Source organism: Lolium perenne, unplaced genomic scaffold (assembly GCF_019359855.2).
Source record: "Lolium perenne isolate Kyuss_39 unplaced genomic scaffold, Kyuss_2.0 unplaced28, whole genome shotgun sequence".
In the NCBI taxonomy this organism is placed as follows: Eukaryota; Viridiplantae; Streptophyta; class Magnoliopsida; order Poales; family Poaceae; genus Lolium; species Lolium perenne.
In genome coordinates, this window is record NW_027248986.1 from 705513 (window position 1) to 731291 (window position 25779).

Here is a 25779-nt window from a genome sequence, read left to right on the forward strand (position 1 = left end):
CCTAGCAGCCTTAATGGAATGATCAGTAGCAATAGAGTGGACCTCATCAAAGGATGTCTCAACTTTAGATAAATTTGGATGTATGTAGATACTAAAATGGGTCTAGATTTTTTTTAATGGTCGCTTTTATTACTTAAAATAAGCAATTACACCCAGCCTCTGCATAACAAGATGCACATAGCCGTCCAAGTCTGAGGAACCAGAAGTTCTAAAAGGATTAAAAAAGCGATGTACGTATCAATGATGAGCAACTGTGCAAACGCCTAGGTAACCAATGGCGCTCGATCCAAAGATTATGTTGCCGCCAATGTTGGGAAAAAGTATCCCTCGCCGTAGCCTCCAACCGTCTACAAACCTCCATAAACAGGTCGCGATTCGCCACTTTTTGTAGAGCAGACCACGAACGAAGAGTACCGGTACATCTGTAGATACCTGCAAGAGAGAACAATTCTTATCATTAAAAACTTTGTCATTTCTACACAGCCAAAGTGCACATACAACTGCAAGCGCTCCCACCTTGATAAGCGTTCTAAACCTGTGATAGATACCATGAAGCCAATTTCCAAAGATATTGACGACACTAGTCGGAGGATACAGATCCAAAACTGCTTGGATGCATGACCATATAGACCTGTCAAAGCGGCATTGGAACAATACTTCCATGCCAATTGCGCTTAACAAGATTATCTTTGGTTAGGATCACCCCTCGACGTAAGTACCAACAAAAAACCTTAGTTTTAAGTGGTATTTTCATCTTCCAAATTTTCTTGTTATTATCGACTGGAATATCAGGATGAATAATCGCATTGTATAATGAACTTACTGAAAATTTCCAATTGGGATGTAAGTTCCAACAAAATTCATCGGGTCCTTCCGAAAGGTGAATGTATTGCAAACGAAGAAGTAAGGCATTCTACGCAGCCAATCTCGGACCCAGTAAATCCCGTCTAAACATCACGGACGGAGGTGAGGTCGCATTACTGATGCAATGGTATCACTTTTGCGACTTACAATACTATATAACGCAGAATATTGTTCCCTAAGAGGTCTATTTCCTAATCAGGAATCCTTCCAGAACTGTATCTGCGATCCATCCTTCATCGAGAAAGTACCATATTGGAAGAAAATTTTCTTCGTAGCCATTAGTCCGGGCCAGAAATGCAAGTCCCCAGGTTTCCATAGGACTTGGGACAACGCTTTCTCTCCAATGTACTTTCTCTTCAGGAGTGTCTGCCATACCCCATCCTCGGTAAGAAGCTTAAACAGCCATTTACCTAGTAAGGCTGAGTTTTTGACCTCAAGGTCATGAACACCCAAGCCTCCATGATCTTTGGGGCGACAAACAACACTCCATTTAACCAGACGATATTTCTTCTTTTCACTATCCCCTTGCCAAAAGAATCTTGATCGATAATAATCGATTTTATGTAAGACATCTTTCGGTAACAAGAAGAAAGATAATATATACAGTACCATATTAGTAAGTACCGAGTTAATGAGTACCAATCTTCCTCCTAGGGATAACAATTTGCCTTTCTAACTACTAAGTCTCTTCTGAAATCTTTCCTCGACAAGTTTCCATTCAGCCATTGTTAATCACCGATAATGTATCGGAATCCCCAAATAACTAACAGGAAACTGGCCTTGCCCACATCCAAACAAATCCGCATACGCAGCTGATGAATCTTGGGCTTCTCCGAAACAGAACAATTCACTCTTATGGAAATTTATCTTAAGACCTGGCAATTTCTCGAAAGCCATCAAGATTAACTTGAGATTTCGGGCCTTTTCAAGGTCGTGTTTCATAAAAAGAATTATGTCATCGGCGTATTGAAGTATTGGTAGTCCACCATCAACAAGATGTTGAATAAGCCCTTCAATCTTACCATCAGCCTTGACACGTTCAATCAAAATAGCGAGCATATCAGCCACAATGTTAAATAACAATGGTGAGAGGATCGCCTTGGCGCAAGCCTTTTCGTGTTTGAAACTATCTACCCGTATCATCATTGACACGAATGGCAACACTACCTCCAGACACAAAATCATTGATCAACGCACACCACTCTGGTGAAAAACCTTTCATCTTGAGTGTTTGCTGAAGAAAATACCACTTTACTTTATCATAAGCTTTTTCAAAATCAAGTTTTAAAATAACCCCATTCAACTTTTTGGTATGCATCGCATGGACTGCCTCATGTAGAATGACTACCCCATCAAGGATAGTACTACCTTGCATAAATGCGGACTCTGAAGGCAGTACCACATGGTCAGCCATCGTATTTAGTCTAATGGTGGTCACTTTCGTTTTTCGTGAATATCTTGAAGCTAACGTTTAGAAGGCAGATAGGTATGTACTGCTGAATCCTTTCTGCCTCCTTAACCTTTGGTACCAAGATTACCTCACCAAAATTTATACGGAATAATTCTAGCTGGCCAGCGTGTAAGACGCTGAACATCTGTAGAAGGTCGACCTTTATGGTGTCTCAAAAAGTTTGAAAAAACTCAGCGGGGAAGCCATCTGGCCCCGGAGCTTTATTGTGTTCCATTTGAAAAATGGCTTTTTGGACTTCTTCATCTGTGTAAGGAGTTGTCAACAAGTCATTCTCCGTCATGGAAACTTGGGGAATATAGGCTACTTAGGTTTCATCTAGGGAGAAAGAGCTATCCTTCTGGTGCACCAAATAGTCCTTTGTAATAATTGGTAATATAGAATTTGAGTTGTTTATGGCCTTCCATCAATTTCTCATCCTGAATTAGAGACTGCATATGCTTTTTCCTGTGACGGCCATTGGCCACCCCATGCAAATACCGTGTATTCGAATCTCCTTCCAGAATGAATTGGGCCTTTGATCTATGATACCATTTCAACTCCTCCTCCCGAAGTATACCTGCTAATTAAGCATTGGATTGACTTTTAAGGTCAATATCCGAACTTGATAGCAGTCTCACTTCAGTTCGAGCCTCCAACTCATCAATTATGGCTGATAAGTGAAGCCTTTTTTTAAGAATACCAGCAGTATGGCTGGCCCAACCAGAAAGGTGTTTGCGTCCAACACGCATCTTATTATTCCATCTTAATATCCGGGTGTTACCGGCTACCGATCTTTCCCATATATCCTTGACCATAGCCTGAAAACCATCCCGATGTGTAGCCATCCAAGTTCAAATTTGAAAGGACGTTTACATGACGGTCGTGGTACTCCAGTTGTCAACAATATAGGGGCATGGTCAGACAGTTTTTCGATACGTTCTAGAGCGCGAACCGACACCATTGGAAATTTATCTTCCCAATCTGTGCTCATTAACACACGGTCTAGTTCTTCGTATGTCGGGTCAGGTAAACTATTAGCCCATGTAAACTGTCTACCAGAAATTGAAACCTCTCTCAAATTCAAGCTATCAATGACAACATTAAACAAGAAAGGCCAATGACCATCAAAATGACCTTTACATTTCTCGTGACGAAATCTAAGCAAATTGAAATCCCCACCAATAAGAATTGGATGAGGATTGTCCTTTGCAAGATTAACCAGTTCACACAGAAAGTCGTCCTTGAACACATCCTGAGCTGCACCATAAACGGCGACGAGACACCAAACGAAGTTATCAGACTTATTCCTAATGATGAGTTTAATATAGATACTCACCATCAGAACTAGCCAAAACTTCCATAGTATCTGATCGAACACCGACAAGCAAGCCACCGGATCTACCACGAGGTGGTCAAGAAAACCACTCAAAGTCTAATCCCCCGGATAACCGGTTTAACAGACTTTGAGAGAAATCTCGCCTCCCCGTTTCTGAAATAGCTATAAAGTCCAAATTATAATCCTTACAACAATCGGCGATGTGAGAGTGTTTAGCCAAGTCCCCAAGGCCTCTGCTATTTCTAAACATTTCATTCATGGGAAAAGTTTTTTGGTTTTTGAAGCTATCCCAGATCTACGCCTATTCTTCTTTTCAGCGGAAGATTTAGAATTGCGTCGAGAAACTTTTATAGTAGGTAACATTTCAGAGGTGAAAATGGGTCTAGATACATCCAAATTGACAAAGTAGAACAATTGACTCAAACTGTCAAACGATATGAGGATGGGCATGAGAGCATACATGGAGAAACATCATCAGGTCAAAGTTCCTGCAGTGAAAATACTCGGAGCCAGAACTAAGGTTTGGGTCCTGGTGAGAGAAGTAGTTACAACAAACTGAGCAAAACACATGCACATGTAAAGAAGCCAGAAAAGAGATGTTGTGATTGCTAACAGAACTTCAACTTACACTGAAAATTTAGTCTGTACTAGAAGAAGCGGACATGAACGGAGTATGTTCTATCAAGAACTGCAAGTTGTAGAACTGAGCTCAACCCCACAAGAGTCAATACTCTAGTGGTTGTGGAACTGCTCCAAATCATGATTGTGTTCTCATCTGGTATTATTTCAAGAGATAGATCTAACCAACTGATAACTAATAAGTGTTACTTTTCAAGGAAACAACCGATAATATTTTGTTTCCTTCAGATCCTCTATTATGTGTCTTATCAGGTCTGTTATGTTAGGATGTTCCCCTATCCTAATGAGGTGATGTATGCGGCATTCTCGAATACTCACAAACAAATGCAAGATGTGTTGCAAAGGGAAATAAGCTACATCTCCACAAACCTCCAACCTGACCATAGATGGAGAAAATTAGAAAAAACCACCACATTACAGGCTAGTGTTTCAAAAAATCACCACTAATTTTTTTTTTCAAATAACACGTAACAGATAACACTGATTCGTCTCTGATACTAGTGGTTTGTCTGGCCTTCACACGCAAGGTCTTGCCGGTGTGGCCGGCCGACGGTGCTGCCTCTCACCGACGCATATAGTGCGTCGGCCTCTAGACAGATTGGTCAAGATGAGGATATGGTGGAAAATAATAAGAAAAAGAAAATACAAATAAGCCCAGAACTAAAATCAATATATGGAGCTTCTCCCTTCATCGTTAATCAGTTGCCACATCAGCCTGATTAAACCATTAAACCAGCATTAGAGACGAACCAGTGTTATGTGTTACATGTTACCTCTAGACCGGTGGTTTTAAAAAAAAAATCCAAATTGTGGTGGTTTTTTGAAACACTAGCATGTAATGTTGTGGTTTTTTGTAATTTTCTCCCATAGATGGGACGACAATTAAACAGTACCGCCTTTTATCTGAATGTCACCTCATATGTACATGTTGTTGGTTCACCACCACATCTCAGACCAGCTAGCAGAGTTGCAGTAGTAGCTCATAACAGCGGATGAAATTAAACACTGTGTATGCTGCCGCCTGCGTATGGGAATTGGATGCATTGGGATAGTGAAGAATTGTCATTGGTGCAGTAAAACCTCGACAGAGTTAGCCTATCGCTAAGTCAAGCGCCAACCTGGCGAAATCGGACAGTAAGACCTTTGGGTCTCTTCGTTTGCACGAACCGAATGGCCTTCCCATCATCCTTTGGTTGCTAGGCATGGCTGTCATGACATGCTCCATCTCTCATCCATGGGCTGTTGTCAGTGTGCATTGTGTATGGGTAGCTGCAAATGAGTAGACCTGTACTCGCCGGGTGGTTGCATCTGTTTGTGCTTTATCAAGTGTGCCATACAATGTATTTCTCCTAGATCGTAAAAACCAGATGGCATGGAGCAATATCAAACGAAATAGAATGGACTTCAACAACAATGCAAGATAGTATTAGGATTAATGTTCATGTTACATTTGTTTTGCTCCTGCGTGTCTAGTGTGATTCACTGATTCAGAACTTGTGCATTAGTTTTATTCTGTCTTTCCTTCCTTTGAGGACCACGAACCTTTTTTCTTTATTTTTTTCACCAATAGGATTATCACGTAGCATGTGCTCGTCTTTCAAAGCGTGAACATAAGATTCAACAAACTGGAAAACACTGGCATAAATGCATCAGCCAGAAACAGGAAAACGTTGGCTCAAGTGCATCATTATTTTTGGGCCATACAAGATGCTGCCTCAATAATGATTAGCTGCGCATGGTTAACTTAACACATAGACAAAACTTTCTCCCAAAGTTCTCTCCAGATAGACACCCGTGAAACAAAACTTTCTCCCAAAGTTCTCTCCAGATAGACATCCGTAAATGGATACCACGTTGCACAATTTGACCCAGAAACAGTGTGTTAACTGACTCAATACACTTCTTTTCAGACTAATGGCACTAAACAACCATTAATTCACTAACTGTCTAACCCTCTTAACTTGTCAAGGCAATTCTTCACGGACTCAATAATCTCTGGTGTGATACGATCACCAGCAGACAACTTGTACTGCTCAAACTTCGCTTCTTCGCACTCCAAGGCAGTTTTCTTGGATGCCCTGATAGTTCCTGGAAAGGAGATTGATGGTCAGCCCTGGTCTGGCACAACTAGCCTTGCAAACATTCCTTCCTATTATGGATCGTAACAAAATAACTAGAATAACTGTGTACGATATGAGGATGAGCATCAAAATTATACATGGGGAAACATCATCAGGCCAAAGTTTGTGCAGCGAAATACTCGGAGTTGGTACTAAGCCTGGGGTCTGGGTGAGAAAAGTTGTTTTAACAAACTGGACAGCATAAATGCATGCAAATAAATCAGAAAATAATGCTGTGATTGCTAACGGAACTTCACCTTGCACTGAAAAGTAAGTGTATGAAGCAGAAATAAAAAGGAGTTGTTTTATCAAGCCAATCTAAGAAAAACATTCGAACTTTGATATGATGAGCATATGAACTTGTGAAAACATAATACTCCCTCCGATCCATAATACGTGTCGTGGTTTTAGTTCAATATTGTCCAAATTTGAACTAAAACCACGACAATTATTATGGATAGAAGGGAGAAGTACATTCAATAATCATTGTAACAATGTGCGGCCCAAAGAGCCCAACAGCTCAAGCTGCCATGGGGTAGACATGCATTCAGCACCCCACTTGCACTTCCTTTCTTGCTTTGTGCGAGGAATTAACCCAGTTACCCGGAAGTGCTACGTCTTGGGCCAACAACGGTTTGATGCAAGTGTAACTGAGGCTAAATTGGCAATGTGAATGTGGTACGAAAGGTGGGAACGTCACATTCATAGCACAATCATAAACACAATGGCATCAGATAGTGAATTCATCTATAAAGAAAGACTTACGGTGCATCAAACCATTTGCAAGCAAAACAAAAAAAAAACTGATGTGGTTCAATCATCAATAATCCACTCACCGCTCACATCCAAGAGGTTGAAGGACACAGGGATCTTCCCAATGCTCCGCACCATTGTGATAGCAGCCCAGACTTTCTGGTGATCTTCACGCGACACTCGGATTACGCAAAGCTTTGTCAGAGGATTTACATACTTCACTGCAGATTACCATTGACAAGCGCTCAGAAGTAATACTTAAGTCTATAAACTAAATTGGGTAGCCACAGACATATATGATGCTGCCAGGAGGATTTAAGTTTTCTTTAGAAGTCATTATCACCTTGTAATGATCCGAGAGATGCAGCTAGGCCACACTCCCCAAAGTTGAGCTGGATGCTGTCTCTGATCACTTTGGTTATGTTAAACTGGGTGAGGATGACGGGGTCAACCTCTCCTCTGCCCACGTCGATGAAAACCTCCATCACCATATACCTGTTCTTGAAATGAACCATTGCGTGAACAACTTGCGCTTCCTTATAGCGACCTGGATTTTCAAGCAGATAAACAACAATCAAAATTCAAACTAAGACACCTCGTCAACATAACCAAGGCAGTAAAGACTAAAGGGCATACTAGCCATGCCACTAAATGATTTATCTTCACCACTATACCATCAAAAGGGCGCACCATTACAACTCCCAGTGTTGGTATGGGAATTTACATACACACACACCAAAAAAAAAAAAAAAAACAGAGCACCATCGTTATTCTCATTTTCATACCTACAAATTTAGATTACAGAATAGACAAAAGAAAATCACCCTTCACAATTTCACGTGTTCACAGCATTTACAAATTCGCCTAATATACTAATACAACCTCACAAATCTGTTGAAAGCTAATGACTATCTTTGATCCAACTAAATAAAAATAACACCTTGATAAGGCTCTAATAAACACAGAACACTTGGCACTCAATCCTAAGTCCTGACCATCACCAGTCACCACTTGGTGGTAAATTGCTGCTATGAAATATGAGCCGGTGGTCAATGTCATAATGGATCATGTTGGCCAGATAGCCGGGTGGTGAAACTCAGCAAAAAAGGTACTCACTATGTTCACTATTATAACATGTTCAGATATTTCAATATGAACTAGAGACGGACCAAAATGAGTCTAAATACATGCATTTTCTTGGCTTTGTTTGGATGCACAGAATTGGGCCTCAAATTGGATTGGTCTGGAAATTCCAAATCCAAGATGGAAATGAATTGCCTTCTAATTCAAATTCTGTTGTTTGGGTGTGCTTGGAATCTATTGTTGTAATCAAAGGATGGTACTAAATTCCAATTCCTGTTTGGATGTGCAAACCATGAAATTGGATGATTTGTTGAGTTTAGACAATATAAACTTGTGTACATGTAAAAAATAGCATATTTATATTATAATGTGTATTTACATATATTATTTTCAGCACATAATCATTCAATTTCGCACATTACCATGAAGCAACAACTTGAAATATGTAATATGCATCACAAATTATGTCAATAGGAGGGGGCGCAATAGTTCATACCACCAATCAGCAACCAGTGTTACCAGATCTCCAGCCAAGTCTGCACATTGAAACAAAACAGGAAATTAAAATTACAGCACATCAATTTTAGATAGGAGTGGATGGGTGGACACAGAAAAAGGGAAGTGGTTGGGGGTGGTAGGTGACTAGCAGCAGGATTCGAATTCAGGGGGGAAAGGCCGGCTGGGAGAGATGCGGTGGGGACAAAGCTATCCTTCTGCGCCGCCGTTTCCTTCCTGGCGTCATTCTTCCCCGTTCCATCGATCTAGGGCCAGGGCGAGCTCTGCAGAGAGGGCGCTGAGCTCGGAACTGGGATGGGAGGAAGAGGTCGGGAAGAAAGGAGAGAGGACAAAGGGGCTAGGGAGAGGAGGGCGTGGCGGCCGTTACCTGCGCCGCCGCGGCAATCTTGCCGGCGCTCTCGCCCGGGTTCTGTCGACCGGAAGCCGTACGCTCGCTCAATTCAGAGCGATTCGGAGGTCGGGACCTCCCTATTATTCCCTAGCGCGTCGGGTTAGTAGGCTCGGAATTGGGCTAGCCGAATTCCAGATTGCCAATTCGAAGCCAAATTATGTGCAACCAAACACAGCGCTCGAGAAATTGTATTGCTACGACATGAAACTGATGAGAAGGAAATAGTACTTGAATTCAACCTCTACGAAAGAATTTTTTTTTGTCAAATTGGGGAAATCACCTAGGCTACTGCTGGGATTGGGGCCTAGGAAGTCTCGGGAAATCACCTGTCAATAGCAGCCGCGCGAAGAGCCAGCAAGCTCAACAAGCCGACGGTCGAGGCGGAGGGCAGGAGCACGGTCGCAGACAGGCGGGGTTGGCGTACAGGACGGCCGCGCGGCAGTCTAGCAGGGGCTGGGCCAGCACTGGCGGCGCGGCGTAGGTGGGGGTGCAGTGAGCTGGGGCGGCGCGGGCGAGGAGGCTAGGCCAGGAGGAGCGGGCGGAACCTCTGTCTCTATTCTGCCTAGATAAATCAATACTCTTCAGGATTGGGTGGCCGGAGACGTCCCGTCGCGGTGGGCGGTGGGCGGCCGGATGTCCAGTTGCGGCGGGCGACGACTCAGGCTCCGCCTCCGCTCAGGTAGGGTTCAGGACCTACCTGAGCTTCAGGTTTAGCGGCCGTTTTTTTTTCGCAGGTCTGCACTTCAGAGGCAGGCTCTGTCCAGAGGTTGGCCGAGCCGCAAGCCGCAGAGGCCCTAGGAGGCAAAGCCAAGTGAAAAAATCTTTATGGGCCTCAGGGTTGAGCAGAGAAGTTTTTTTTTTACTGCACTCGCTCGTCACTATAGATCAAGTGGACAAACATAAACATTAGGTTACACTCTAACCTCTTCAGTACCAAAAAATATTAACTTTTATAAATGATTATTTTGTAAAATTTATTTTTTTAGCACTAAAGAGGGTAGAAAGTATCTTAATATTGGTCCACTTGCATCTCTATTCAAGACAGTTATTGGTTGCACTGCCAAATGGTAGTTTTAGGGCATGTACAATGGTAGACTCTTTTTTTTTAGGTACAATGGTAAACTCTTAGATAGGCGCTTGTGCAGAAAAAATAATTCAATTATGGTAAAACTTCTGGGTAAGAGTCCGTAACTACAACGCACATCGCTAATTGATCGAGGCGCTTAAACACTTTATTTTAGCGTTGGGAAAGAGCCCGCTGTTGCTGTTGCATGCGGCAAAAAAAGGTGGAGCGCCGGCGCGTGAATAAGAGTCGACGCAAGATATATTCTAAGGATCGGGAGGGATCTAGCCAAAACAGCTAGGATTATTGCCCCTAGCGCCCGCACTAAGCGCCGCATTGTAGATGCCCTTACACGTCTCCTCATAAAAATTGCATAAGAAAAAGTTTGCCATCCCACTGTTGGTACAGAAAATCCAACGACTCGCCGTCGAAACGAAAAATTTCACGTTCACTCCACAAAATCTTTTTATGTCGTATAAAGTTTTTTCATTGAAAAACTTTATTGGCATGTGTTGGATATTCTCATAATCATGTAGGGTTGCGCCATTCTTTCTCCACTGGTGGTTAAGATTCAGCTAGTCAAACGCACCTAATTCATCCTTTTACTATTCTTTTGTCAGTACAAGAAACTGAAGTCCCACCGGTTGAATATGCATTCTGCCTGTAAAAAAAGTAAATTCTTATTGGTGATGGTGTGTGCAGCCGTGCAGGTAATTCAGCTGCCTTCAAGACCAAGAATCGGCCTATTTGGATAATTCACAAATCCACTTCATTCTGACGTATTCTGTGCTGAAACAAATCCATGCTGAGTCAGTAAACACATTGCCCTTACGTTTGCATTATGCGAACTTCTGACTAAATTGTTACTATACGAATCGTATTAAACACCTACTACTGCATTTTTTCAACGTTTCGCTGAAAGTATACAATAAAACGCATGGACGGTGGCAAGCTGGCAATAGTGTGAAAAGATCAAAAGCTTGACACGGCAAGATGACATGGAGAACAGGACGTACGCGTAGTTATGATTTAGATTAGCAGACACTAATCAGTACTTTAAGAGGAAACACAAGTAGGGCTTTTGAAACGCCGTCGAGATAATATTACAATGTTATCTTTTATACTCCCTCTATCCGGAAATAAGTGACTTGAACTGTATAGATACATGCGAATCTAGACAGATCTGAGTCATATTTTCAGAAGGAGGAAGTATCAGAAAGTGTTATTTTATTTATACTAGAAATACCACCTATATAAAATTATAATTGTACTTTTCGATCAGAAAATAAGAGATGGCTATCGACCATGAACGATTCAGCAGCACACATAATCTACTCTTAAGGCCTACGGCGTCAACTTCCTGGTGGTTGGCGGGAAGTTCGGATGCAAGGACTGGCCTGCTGGCTAGGTGCAGTGCATGTTTCCTATAAGTAAATGCCCCGTGGGCTATGGACACAAGTCACGAAGACAACTAGCAATTACTCGTTGCCAAACCGAAGAAGATCAAGATTGTCGTCAGAGTAGCTAGCAGATACAGCAGCTTGAGTCTCATAGCCAAACCCAAGCAGATCAAGCCTTAAGAGTAGCTAGCTCACACGGCAGCTTGAGTCTCATAGCCAAACCCAAGCAGATCAAGCCTGTCAGGAGAGCTGGATTTCTCTAATAATTCGTGTGTTCTTCGTTGAATTCTTGTGGCCATGAGATCGAATAGTAATACTTCTTCCGAGCACCGCAACATATCACTCCTCCGCGTTTTCGGTCAGCTTCTCCTCCCCTTTCCTGGATACAAGTTATTTGCAACCCTTTTTCATGGAGTAGAGTTCCCTTTTTAAGTTCAGTTTGTTGCTGCTCTTGTACTTGTAGCCGATCGTTCATCTTATGCAGATTCCTGTTTCCTGTTTACAGGCCAAGGCAAAATGGTCCTGAAAAAGGGCATCACTGGATAGCGCCCCCTAATATTTCAAGCGTGATATTTCCCTTTAAAATTGTTGCATCACACCATCTTTATAATTTCTACCACCATCTTATAAGCCGTGTCGGCACTTGGCACTCGGATAATAAGTTTTTCGCTTCAATACTCATGCGCCATCCATCCAAGGTCCTACCCATAAAAAAATCCATCAGCTCGCTCCTTTATTTGTTGATGAATCAACAAATTATAGGAATAGAGAAAGGAAAAGGAAACATGTCAATCGGCGGATATGGTCAGCCAGTCTATGCGGTGAAAAACCAGATCATGCTTTCTCTCTGCATAATTGCTGGCTGCCTTGAAAGCGTGATCATGTCTCCAGGGAAGGAAGCTATAAGCCAAATCCTTCTGTCTTTCAGCCTGGCTATAGCTTATGCTCTCGCGATGGCGTCCATATTTGCGCCCAGCACGACGACGAGGGTGCTAGCTGCCAGGCTGAGCCTTGTCTCAGCTACGATTTCTGTGGCTCTCGTGATGACGAGAGAGCTGGCCTGCAAAGTTCAAACATGTCGCTGTGCAAACGGGGCCTAGTCCCTCAGATGGTTTGGCTAAAGGTGTCTTTGTGTCAGATTGGCGATATATGTAAGAAGAGATCTGGTTCTGTATCTTAAACTATGCAAGAGTGTGAGTGTGGTATGTTATCATTGTTGTGTTGTGAGATGTGGTCAGGTTGACTATATGTATAGTAGTTTGGGTGATATGATTTTATTACTGTAGTAATAATATGGTGCAGAAAATTTGTGTCATTCTGCTCTCCCTGGAGAACATATTTGATCAAATTCTAGAGAGATCTTCTCTTCGCAAACTACAAGTAATCTGCCTCCAGCACATACGCACCTGCTAATGATCCTCTATTAGTACTGTATTGATCTCTATAATTGCCAGAGATGTTTTCTGAGAGCAGACACCACAAGCTTCAACAGTCAACTATTAACAATAAAAACTGGTCTTGGGAAGAGCGAGACCAAGGATATAGCTAGCTTTAGGCTTCAGCCTTATAATAGTAACCAGAGGATGAATTTTGCAGCTTATTCCAGCCACTCAAAGATTAAAGACTGCTAATTCATACACCAGTCGGCTCCGGGATAACCTTGGGCGTCTATGTAGGTCGTGTTTGGTAGCCTAGATTGAATTTGGAGCTCTATGGGAGCGGCTTCATGGGTGTTAGCCCATTGCCAACAGTCACGAGTCATTTTAGATTGTTAGTTTGGTTGCTCGTGAAGGCAATTTCTGCATCTGAGAGGGAACACTACCCCACTATTTGGTAAGCTGCAAACATGTCTTTCTTCCTTTCTCGTGCAACACACCCCCTTATTTGGTTGCACACATGAGCCTTCTAATGGTAACTTTTTTCATTAGAGTGGTGAGGTTAGCTGTAAGAACATATTCAACAATAGGCAACACTTATTTACCCTACTCGGCAATGCAAGTGTAAATGTTGTATGTTAATTTCTTATGATCATTTATAATAATACATGTTCCTATAATATGGTGGCATTTTGGCCTCCCCGGCCAACATAATTGATCAAAATCTAGACAGGTGTTCTCTTTGCAAACTAGTACTCCTGTACATCCAAATTTTGACAAAGTAGTGACACTTTTGGTGGGAGAGAGGGAGTACTAGTAATCTATCTCAGGCACGCACCTGCTAATGCCCTCTATTAACTGTAGATCCCTATAACTGCCAGAAGAGTGCTCTTGTTTTTGTATGCAAACTACAAGCTTCAAAAGTCGACTATTGAAAACAACAGACTGGTCTTGGGCAATGCAAGAACGAAGATATAACAAGGTCCAACATTATGATAACAACCAAAGGATGAACTTTGCAGCTTATTCCAGTCACTCAAAGATTTAAGACTGCTAGTTCATGCACTTGCTTCATACAATGAAAAAGTTAAAACGGCATTCAGATAAACTAGCGTCCCTAAACTGACCAAAGAATAAGCGTGCTGTACAACTCTAATAAGCATAGCTTTTTTTTACGGGTAATAAGCATAGCTGTGGAAAAACTAAGTCGAGGAGTCCTATCAAGGAGAATCTCCAAGCCGTATTCTTACAGGCGACGGTCTAGCAATCAGACCATCCATCACCCAGCCACTGTTTGAACCATCAAGCTTGACATGTGTGAACTCCCTCTGAACATAATCCAGTGATGCATCAAGCCGTCCACCTGGTCTACATTCTGCGGCAACATTGAATGGTTTGAAACCCATATATTTCTCCAACCAGTACAGATAGTTAACGTGGAATATTGATTTGAGCATGTCTTCTGGGGAGGATCCCTCTTTAAGAACAACCTATTAATGACAATTAAGATGTTAATTAGTTACAGAATAACAAGATATAGCAAGATATAGGAAACAGTTGCTTCAACATGAACTCACGCAAAATTTCCCCTTGTAATCCGTAAGAAGGTATTGCTCATCTTTGTACAAATCAACCAGTGCATGTGCATCTTCCTTGTTCTCAATTATTTCACTAAGCTTAGAACCCAACTGTAACCGTCGACAGATTCTTTCTGCAGCATCTTTTGCTTCTCCTGATAAAATCTCGCTTTTCTGGTGAGCAAATCAAAGGAACCAAACATAGTGAGGTTCACAAAATAAAATCAAGAAGGAAAACATTCTTTGTATGTGCAATGAAATCACTATACAATTCTCAATCAGCATAATATCTTACAAAGGGAAAACATTAAGAACTAGGCACTATACAGTTGGACAGAATACGGAAATGTTCGGTATTGTGATAATAAAAGGTATTTTTGGCTTACCTTAAGTTGAGCACCCACGGACGAATTTGGAAAAAGTGGTTCCTCATCATTAACCTCTTTGACTGAAGGAACTTGTCCACTTAATAAATATTCACTAAATACCAAACCTACGGAAAAAAATTATTCAATAAATACTTAAAGGCATCATTGAGCACTGTTGATGCCAAAGAAAAACACTACATAAGCATGGTTGAGCAAATATGTACAACTATACTTGCATGATTGTCAAATATTTAATTACTAGCCAAAAAACGCAATGTGCCATGAAGTGTAAACATCAAATATGGGAGTAAAAGAAAAGATATCTATGAAAAACATTAGTAACAAGCCATGTATGATTTGCTGACGGTAAGATTTCAGTATTAAATGCATCAAAGGCACAGAGTATGACATTCAGAAATGTACATTTTAATCCAAAACTGGATGCATACAACCCAAATAAATTAACATTTTTTCATGAAAGATTTCCAGCATACAAAGAAGATAAGAATATATTTCATGTTTTGCTCTAATTCAACCATATATTGGATAACACATTATTAAGCTGTTAGCCTGTTACCCCATTCTTAATATTTTACATTCCATATTTTCAGAAAAGGGGATAAACTTATGCTACTAGACAAGCAATTCTACTAGTAGACCCATTAGTGGAGTTCCCAGCTCCATGCACATCTTTTAGACAAAATATCCCAGTAAATATTATTGTATTTGGTCAGTTTCGTCTGGATATGACCATGAACATGACTCATTGGACAAATCTTTATATCCCGCTATACATTTAAATGCAGCTGATATGCTAGCAACATGGAAATCACTTTAATACCATACCTTAAAATTGACGGATTTGCATACAATGCTATGATTCCAAATTAGATTTCCATATTTTGCCAAAAGCCTAGTGAGCACTAAAGTAAAAGTGGATTTTTGCCTGGTTCAGTGAAATCTGACGTTTTGATGCATCAAAAAGGTACTGATCCATCTATATAAGCATTTTAACTTTTAGTCATATATAAAAGATGTTGACATGTCAGAATTCAGGACAATGAAACATAAACATGACATAATGTAGTTCGGCAGCAGAGAAGAACAAGAATTACTTGCACGGTAAGGATTCAGCGTCCTCAGCTGAATTGATTGATAAGACTTAAGGTTGCAATACATGTGAACTACAGTAACACCAGCAAATGAAATAAGAGCTAATGGTACTGATGAGCCAATTTGGTTAGCTAACGCTATGCCAAGCATTATGCCAAGAAACTTGCTAACCATTCCCTGAGCTTCACCCTTTGCAATGACCTGCGACATAACCCATTCATTTCAGTCACTCAAGTGCAAATACAGAGTGAGGCAAAGAAGTATTGACTAATTTTAAATATCCTTAGTGGTAAAGGTCATACGTGCAGTTCCTCTTAGGAGTGCAGCAACTAGAAAAATACTACCCCCTCCGATCCATATAAGTGTTGCTGATTTAGTATAACTTTGTACTAAATAAGAAACACTTAATATAGATCGGTGGGAGTGCTATACAGCTATACTGATGTCACTGTGAAGTGGGGTTGATACCTCTTAACAGCCAAACTGGTAGGAGCTCGGGTCCTGCCGTGTCTAGGACGTAGATTGTAGGGGAAGGAGGGAGGTTGTCGTGGTCGGAGGAGAGGTCGGCGGCGGCAGGGAGCCGTGGCGGCGGCCAAAGGCGGCGCGGCGGCTAGGGTTTGGAGAAGACCGACTCCTTTGGGAGTCGGCAATAATTATTCTGATTATTGCCTGTCTCTTCACGTACGATTACATCTAGTATTTATAAGCTGAAAATAAATAAACTAAATGGGCTAAGCCCCTAATTGGGCCCATGGTTGGGCCCCCTCCTGGAATATGTGAGGCCGGTCATAACATCTCTCCCCGCCTGCGCAAACAGCTCGTCCTCGAGCTGGTAGTCTGGATAGTGGAGGGAGAAGTCATCGCGCTGCTCCCACGTGGCCTCCTCCTCGGGCAGTCCCTCCCACTGAACCAGCAAGTACCAAACACCGCGACGTAGCTGAGCCCGCAACACCTTTGCAGGACTCGGAAGAAGACGGCCATCCGCAGCAGGAGGAAGTGCTGGTGTCGCAGCAGGAGGATCTCCGCGGTAAGGCTTCAACAGCCCCACATGGAAGACATCGTGGATGCGGGACCCGGCCGGAAGCTGAAGACGATACGCGAGCGTCCCCACGCGCTCCAAGATGACGAAGGGCCCAGCGTAGCGGGGGCCCAGCTTGCGCTTCGCGCGCGGGTCCAGGGACTGTGTGGAACGATGCAGGAGACGCAGCCACACCCAATCACCGACCGCATACTCCACCTCGCGATGATGTCCATCGTAGTAGTGCTTGGCCAATCGCCGGCCTGCACGAGGCGTTGCCGCACCTCGGCCAAAACCTCATCGCGGGTGCGGATGAGCTCGCCCGCTATCTCCGTCCGGGCGGTCGCCAAATCCACCGGTAGAATGGGCGGCGCTGGACGGCCGTAGACCACCTCGAATGGCGTGGCGCGCAGGGCTGAGTGGTAGGAGGTGTTGTAGCAGTACTCCGCCCAGGACAGCCAGTCCACCCACGCGCGCGGACGGTCCCCGGTGACGCAGCGCAGGTACATGGCGATGACCTTGTTGACCACCTCTGACTGGCCGTCTGTCTGAGGGTGGAAGGCGGTGCTAAACCGAAGTTTCACCCCTGCCAACCGAAAGAGGTCGCGCCACACATGCCCTGTGAATACCGGGTCACGATCACTGACAATCGACGCTGGAAATCCGTGGAGGCGGACGATGCCGTCGAAGAAGGCACGAGCCACGGACGCTGCAGTGTAAGGGTGGCCAAGCGCAATGAAGTGGGCATACTTGGAGAAACGGTCAACCACCGTGAGAATCACCGACTTGCCGCCCACCTTGGGAAGACCCTCAATGAAGTCCATGGAAATATCGGACCAAACCTGGGAAGGCACCTCCAGTGGCTGCAACATCCCAGCCGGCCGCAGTGGTCTCGATCTTGTTGCGGCGACACGTCACACAAGAACGCACCCAATCCCGGACCAAGGTACGATCACCGGGGATATAAAAGTCGGCGCGGAGACGATGGAGGGTCTTCGAATGCCCTCGTGGCTGCAGAATGGGCCATCAACAGCACCGATGGCGGAGGTCATCGTGGTCCGGCACGAATATGCGGCGCCCATGCACAAGCGGGCCGTGCGCCACGCGCCATGGCGCGGCCAACTCGCCCGTCTCCAAGCTGCGCCGCCGCAGAGCCGGGCGTCAGCCGCCACCTCAGTTGCCTGGCGAATGGCGTCGAAGAGGGCGAAGGAGGGTCCCGAGCGGAGGCACATCACCGCCCTTCGGAACGCCGTCCCCTCATCCCGGTCCGCGTCGCGCCGGACAGGGCATCCGCCACCGTGTTGAGGCGGCCAGGCCTGTACTCGACGGTGAAGTCGAAGCCGAAGAGCTTCGATCCACCGATGTTGCGGCACCGTCGATAGCCGCCGGTCCAATAGGAACTTGAGGCCGTAATGATCCGTGCGAATCCGAACGACCGCCCCCAAAGATATGGACGCCGGTGGCGCACAGCACTGTACCAAACCGATGAGCTCACTGCTCGTAAGCGGCGAGCTTGAGATGGCGCGCGAGCGAAGGGCGGCTGAAATAGGCGAGGGCCCATCGCCCTGGTGTAGCACGGCGCCAAACCCCACCGGAGGCGTCGCGATCCGGGACGAAGGGGCGGGTGAAGTCCGACATCGTAGAACGGGGCCCGTCGTGAGGGCCCCTTCGTGGCCTCGAATGCCGCAGAGCCTCGTCGTCCCAAGCGGCCGTCACGACGTAGCAGCGCGTGAGCGGTGCCGCGATGAGGCCGTAGTCCCGGATAAACTTCCCGGTAGTAGCCGGCGAGGCCCGAAAGCCGCGCAAGGCGCGCGGCGAGTGCGGTGCCGGCCGGGCCGCGACGGCGGCCACCTTGTCCGCATCCATGGCCACCCCTCGGCAGAGATGACGTGACCGAGGTAGGCGACCGATGACGTCCCGAACGAGCACTTCGAGCGCTTAAGGTGAAGATGGTGCGCTCGAAGCTCGTTGAAGACGATGGCGATATCTTGCAGTGCTCCGCCCAAGAGGTGCTGTAGATGAGGATGTCATCAAAAAAAACAAGCACAAACCGGCGTAAGTAAGGGCGAAGGACATCGTTCATGAGAGCACGGAACGTCGCGGGGCGTTGGTGAGGCCGAAAGGCATCACCAAGAACTCGAAGTGGCCGTGGTGAGTCCGGAACGCCGTCTGGGCGATATCCTCCGGTGCATGCGCACTTGATGGTAGCCCGACCGCAAGTCGAGCTTGGTGAAGAAGCGCGCCCGTGGAGCTCGTCGAAGAGCTCGTCCACCACCGGAATTGGGAACTTATCCTTCAGCGTCGCCGCGTTGAGGGCGCGGTAGTCGATGCGAAGCGCCACGTACCGTCCGACTTGCGGACGAGAAGGACCGGCGCCGAGAATGGTGACGTGGAGATCCGAATGATACCGGCGGCTAGCATGAGTGCGCATCGCCGCTCCAACTCATCCTTCGCGGTGAGGGTAGCGATAGGGCGCGCATGACCGGCGCCGTGTCCGGGAGGAGGTGGATACGATGATCGTACACCCGGACCGGCGGTAGCCCTGCGGCTCGTCGAAGAGATCGCCATGCTGCTGCAGAGGTGTGTCAAGAGGGGATGCTCGGCCTCGGAGTCGGTCGTGGCGAGCCGAAGGCTGCGGGGCCGGAGCGGTGCCCCCAATACCCTCCCACCGGACGCGGCGGCCCCGGCGCCGAAGGTCATCGTGAGGGTGTCGAAGTCCCATAGGATGGGGCCGAGGGTCCGGAGGAAGTCGACGCCGAGGATGAAGTCGAAGCAGCCCAAGTCGATGCCGGCGCATGTGATGGTGAAGTGCTCGTCGCCGATGGTGAGAGGAACGTCTTTGCGCCAGCCATGGCACCGCAGCGGTCACCGTTGGCCACCGTGACGCGGAGATGAGCACCGCCCGATGGCCGGAGGGCTAAGCGGCGCATGGTAGTCGCCGGCAGAAGTTATGCGTGGAGCCCGTATCCAAGAGAGCCACTGTGTTCTCGCCGCGGATTGTCACCGGCGAGAGCATAGTGCGCTCGTGGCGGATACCCGCCGGGCGTGGAGCGAGACCACGAAGGCGGTGGCGGCGCGGTCGTGGTGGCGAGCTCGGGCGGCGCCGGTGGCTCGCGAGTGTGTCCGCTCGAAGTCGTCGACCGTCTCCAAGTAGAAGAGGCGGGGGCGGATGTGGCCGGGTGCATAGGGCTCGTCGCGATTGAAGCACAGCCGAGGCGGCGGCGCTCGAGCTGCTCGGCGGGGTGAGCCTCCCGAACGTCCGTGTCGCGGCCGGGCGAGGCCGGTGGCGCGGTCGGATTCGGCCGGTCGGCCGTGCGGCCGGTGGCGGTGGTCGAGCGGCCGGCGGCCTCCGCGGCTCGGTGGGCCGAGCGGCATTGCACGGGCGCGACGCTCGTAGGCGCGGCGTAGTGCATCGCCGTGCGGAGGTCTGGGGAGCACAAGCTCCACATCCACCCGGATATGGTCCGGCGGTCCACCGATGAAGAGCTCCGCGCGTTGCTGGCCCGTCACGCCCGGCGTGGCAAGCGAGAGCCCGGAAGCGCTCCGCGAAGTCCCGGACCGTGGTCGTGAAGGGCGATCGCCCAAGCTCCGCCAACCGGCTCCCGCGAATTGGCGGCCCAAAGCGGAGAAGACAGAGCTCCGGAAGCGGTCCCATGGGGCATGCCGCCTCGTCCGCTCGAGGAATAGTACCACGTTTGTGCGGCGCCCCGGAGGTGGTACGAGGCCGGCCAAGTGCGGTCGGAGGCGAGGGTGCGCCGTCCCCGGAAGAACCGCTCGCACCGGTTGAGCCGATTGAGGGTCCTCCGAGCCGTCGAAGGTGGCGAAGTCGAGCTTGGCGAAGCGGGCGGTGTTGGGCAGCGACGCCCTGGGCGTATGGCGCGACGCGGTCGGGCGGAGGATTCCACGTGTCCTGCGGCTGCGGCGTCCGGGAGGGTGGGCCTCGGCGGATCCCCGGCCACGTAGTAGACCGGCGCGGCGACGACGACGCGTTGATCCACGCCGGCAGCGGTGATGGCGACGGGGAAGCGCACCCGCCGGATAGGGACGCCGCTCGCGGAGGTGGGGGCCGGCCCGGTGGTTATGGGTGGCGGCCACGCCGGCGAGCAGGGCCGGTGGCGGGCGGCGGCATCGTCGCGCCGGGGAGCGCGGGCAGCCAGGTGCGGACGCCGCGGTGATGGCGGCGGCGGTCGCATCGGCGCTGCGGCCCCCGGAACTGATCGTGCACAGCCCGGATCCCCTCTGGACGGTGGACGAGGTCATGATGACCCCGCTCATCTGCTCGGGAGTGTAGACGGCGGGGGTCGATGGCGGGGCGGACGGCGACGTGATGGCGGCGACGGAGGTGGTGGCGGTCGTGGAAGCGGGCAGCGAGCCGGCCGGCGAAGTAGACGCTGGCGGTGGCGACGACATGATCGAACAAGAGCTATCTGATACCAAGTTGGTAGGAGCTCGGGTCCTGCCGTGTCTAGGACGTAGATTGTAGGGGAAGGAGGGAGGTTGTCGTGGTCGGAGGAGAGGTCGGCGGCGGCAGGGAGCCGTGGCGGCGGCCAAAGGCGGCGCGGCGGCTAGGGTTTGGAGAAGACCGACTCCTTTGGGAGTCGGCAATAATTATTCTGATTATTGCCTGTCTCTTCACGTACGATTACATCTAGTATTTATAAGCTGAAAATAAATAAACTAAATGGGCTAAGCCCCTAATTGGGCCCATGGTTGGGCCCCCTCCTGGAATATGTGAGGCCGGTCATAACACAAACAGTCAGAAATATGTGTGTGTACACCGTACAATATGGCCTCGATGACAAATATAAGAGGTAAGCAAGATCTCAGATAGGTTTGTAGGTAAATATTTCTTGTATGATTGAGAGTAACATCTTCTACTAAAAATTTAGATGCATACATGAAGTGAACAAAAATATTAACGTATCATCATAGGTGTTAGTTAGTTGCGAGGGTAAAAACTAAATATCATAGACCAGGACTTGCATGGCTTGAAGCTACTAGACTAGGGGGAAAAAGCCATAGACGAGGGATAAGACTCTTGGGGAGAGGTAAACTATTTTTTTATTCTTTCTTCATCTCTCATAAGTTACAGTGTGAAGGCTTCCACTGGCATGACTTCACTTGTCCCTATGACACAAATTCTTTATCTCATATCCAATCTAGACAAAGTAAACAACCAACTTGAGATGATATCGTTAATCTAACTCAAATTCTGAAAGATACTTTTCTAGTCAACATAATAGATCAAAAGTGAAGCAAAAAAGAGATAAGAGCATCCCGTGCTACAGTAACTGTATGAGGGACAATGCCCATGACACTGTGAGGCATCAGCTAAAATACGATAATCTCATGTTCTGGAGACTGAAAATAAATGTTCAGCAAAATTTGTTCAGAAATAGGGATAGATAGTTCACCTCAGCAAAGTTTCTCTGGACAGCAAAACCAGCATAGAAACAACTTCTTGTGGCAGACTGCACATAGAAATAGTAGAAGCTGTTTATCAAAGGAGAACTTATAGAACTAAACTAATAGCCTAAAGTCATTAAGAACTAATGCATACAGTGTCTAGCTAGTATGTTATATCAAGTTTGAGAACAGATATAAATTGGAACAGTAGTATATAACGCTTATATATTGCACTCAATTTGACTGGACAGATAAATGCTCCATGAATATACATCACCACAATCCAAACATTTCATAGGCAATTAGGCACTATTATAAACAGAACATAACTGTTCGGAACGCTAAGTTTAAGACAGATATGAATAGGAACAGTAAAGTACTTATTTCACCGAATTTGACACACATGGGCAATTCGACTGTGCATTTGATATAAGATATATTTAAGCAGTCTTGATTGTTTAGCGGGAACTAATAATAAGTATTATTTTTGAATTGGCAGAAAATGTTTGTTCAAAGCATGTGAAGTATTTCATCATGTGTGCATACAAGACCTGAAGGGATATTTGCGTAGTCTTAATATGTCATATAAATTGCAAAATCCATTGAGTCAGATGAACAGTTATGCACACTGGATCCAGATTGAATTGTACGAAGAAAATAGGAGGCATGCACAGGTTAGGAGCATCGTAATTCTGATGATCCAATACTCATACTACTAAGAGAAGTAACAGCCCTGACCTGTATGAGAGCAGCTGCTGATCGGCCAGCTCCAGCGGCTGCACCAATGGGAACAAACAGGTGAGGAAAAACCGGCGTCAAAATCTCCAGCCCATAGGCTGCGTTCTCCAGAAGATCTGCAAACAGCCGCCATCCCTTCGGGTTAACATCGAAATGCCGCCCAAATTTCGACAACAGTATCTTGCTCAAGTAGCCTAGCCCATCTTTCAGCACCCAATTCACCGCGGCGGCAGTCGGTATCGCCCCTTTCCCCAAACCGACTGCATACAGCAACGCCTGCGGAAACGCAGTTCGCCCGATAGAAATGCTACATTATAGTACCTGGCAGACTGAGAATTTGAGCATAGCTAACGCAGGCAATTACGGTTACCTGCGTGGAGAGCACACCGCTGATCTGGCTGGCAACGCCTTGCACGCCGCGCCACAGCGAGTACTGCATGTAGTCGCTGCTCACGCTGTGCGGGTACCCATCAGGCAGCAGCAATTGAAGAGCGAAATCGGTGCACCGCCGCCATGACCGTTCGAGTTGCCTCTGCAGGGCGGTCAGTTCGCCGTGGCCAGCCCCCACCTTTTCCGTCCCCTCTTCTTGCTTCCGCTTATCGTCGCCCGCGACGAGGTATGAGGTCCCGGTCGGGTTCGGGACGAGCAGCGTACGCGCGCTGCCCCTCACCTCCCAGACGCTCCCGCCGGTTGCTCCGATCGCATCGGCGAGGGCGGATGGGATGGAAGCGAAGGCGTCGGACTGGAGGAGCAGGAACAGGAGGAAGAACTCCGGGTGGAGGGACTGGAGCCACCGCCGCCACCCGTCGCCGGGGTCGTCCGGCGGGTCTCCCCTCCCCCCTTGCCACCACCCCCTTCCTCCTCCTCCATCACCCCCACCCCCACCGCTGCAACTGCCATCACCGAATCCGCCGGACCGGGAGGTTGCGAGTGGCGGAAGGCAGAGCTTGGCGGCGAGGCGCGGGAGGGTGCGAGCGGTGGTGGGGCGAGAGTAGGGCGGGACGGGGGCGCCGATGCGACGGAGCGGGGGCGGGGAGAGAGGGGAAGGGAGGAGGAGGACGAGAGACTGCGACGAGGACATCGAGGAGGGATGGTTGGGAGGTGAGCGGCGGAGTTTGGGGCGGCGGGGCGGAGGTGTCTAGTGGGGAGGCGGCCGGCGCCGGCGCCGGCGGCTTGGAATTTTCAAGCAGACCAGGTTTAGCTGCAGCGGTCAGCCAACAGAGGAATCGAATTGGGCTGGACTACGAAGGCCATAAAGGCCGAAGTATTAAGCAGTTTATGACCCCGTTTCTTTTGGCCTAATCTTAGATTAATTTTTTCTAGGGGAAACCTACCGGTGGGGGCCTCCTATACACCGACCGGGTCGGAGCGGCGATTCCTATACATCGCTCATTGCGGGAGCGAACGGGCGGTCCGCATACCCCCCGCTCCTTCACGCGCCTTATGGGCCTGGCCCGTTAACTTCTTTTGAGCCTACCTGTACGATTTTTTTCTTTGATTTCCGGTTTTTGCTGGGCTTTTCCATGTTTTTTCGGTTTCTGGTTTGTTTCTTTTTGGTTTTTGCTGGTTTTGTTGATTTCTAAATTTGTTCAGATTTGTTTTTTGTTCATACTTATAAATTTGTTTAAATTCGAAATTTGTTCAAATTTAATTTTTGTTCAAATTCAAAGTTTGTTCAAATTCAAAATTTGTTCAAATTTGAAATTTGTTCAAATCCGAAATTTGTTCAGATCCGAATTTTGTTCGGTATTTAAATTCATTGTTTTCAAATTGTTCCGTTTTGAATTTGTTCGATTTTGAATTTTGTTCAAATTTTCGAGGTTATTGGTCGATTGCATGACAGCCATGTTCGTACATGGGCCTGGCCCATCAGCCAGCGCTCGAAGCGGCGCTAGCGCCCCGTGCCGCTTAAAGCGCTGTATAGGCGCTCCCGGTCGGAGCGGACGTGGTGCCGCACACCCCCCGACCCGGCGGTTGTCTAGTGGGCCGGCCCATCAGGTAAGGTCGTTTCTATTTTCCTTATTCTATTTTTTTTCTTTTCTGTTTACATATTTTCGTTTTTTAAAAAGAAGAATTTTTTTAATCCGTTTTTAAATCTGGAAGTTTAATTTTTTGTCTTTTTTAATATAATTTTTTCAAAAAAAATAATTTTTTAGAATATCTTTTTTTCAAAATTTGAATATTTTTTCGAGTTGAACATTTTTAAAATTTGAACATTTTTTAGAATGAACATTTTTTCAAAAATTCGATTTTCCCAAAATTTGAACATTTTTCGAAAATGAACATATTTTAAATTTGAACATTTTTCGATTATGAACATTTTTCGGATACGAACAATTTTTAGCTTTGAACATTTTCGTTTTGAACACTTTTCAAATTTGAACATTTTTCGAATTTAAACTATTTTCAAATTTGAACTTTTTGGTTTTGAACAGAAATAAAAGGGATTATGTTGGGATTTCTATTTTCGTGCCCTCGGGTCCTTAGTTGTACTCAGTTTTCCCCAGCCCCTTAGTTTTTCCTCGGTTTTCCCCAAGCCTTTGTCTGAAACCCGCAGAAGGAGCTCAG

The 25779-nt window shown here is 46.7% G+C and overlaps 2 protein-coding genes and 1 long non-coding RNA gene across 3 annotated transcripts; 1 reads left to right on the forward strand and 2 right to left on the reverse strand.

Moving 5' to 3' along the window:
- Window positions 1-5900: 5900 nt before the first annotated feature.
- On the reverse strand, window positions 5901-9584 carry LOC127334201 (probable ribonuclease P/MRP protein subunit POP5). The gene is made up of 5 exons (XM_051360624.2): window positions 9479-9584; window positions 8742-8781; window positions 7506-7709; window positions 7246-7383; window positions 5901-6377 (listed from the first exon to the last, which is right to left on the reverse strand). The coding sequence occupies exons 3-5, from the start codon at window positions 7675-7677 to the stop codon at window positions 6229-6231; spliced, it is 459 nt and encodes a 152-aa protein (XP_051216584.1). The 5' UTR covers window positions 7678-7709; window positions 8742-8781; window positions 9479-9584; the 3' UTR covers window positions 5901-6228.
- Window positions 9585-11648: 2064 nt separating this feature from the next.
- Window positions 11649-12930, forward strand: LOC127334200 (uncharacterized). Its single transcript, XR_007871971.1, has 2 exons — window positions 11649-11973; window positions 12121-12930. It is a non-coding gene; the product is annotated as an uncharacterized lncRNA (long non-coding RNA).
- Window positions 12931-13964: 1034 nt separating this feature from the next.
- LOC127334199 (protein root UVB sensitive 1, chloroplastic) lies at window positions 13965-24388 on the reverse strand. The gene is made up of 7 exons (XM_051360622.2): window positions 23582-24388; window positions 23212-23487; window positions 22482-22538; window positions 16052-16250; window positions 14955-15061; window positions 14569-14742; window positions 13965-14481 (listed from the first exon to the last, which is right to left on the reverse strand). The coding sequence occupies exons 1-7, from the start codon at window positions 24290-24292 to the stop codon at window positions 14212-14214; spliced, it is 1794 nt and encodes a 597-aa protein (XP_051216582.1). The 5' UTR covers window positions 24293-24388; the 3' UTR covers window positions 13965-14211.
- Window positions 24389-25779: the final 1391 nt, after the last annotated feature.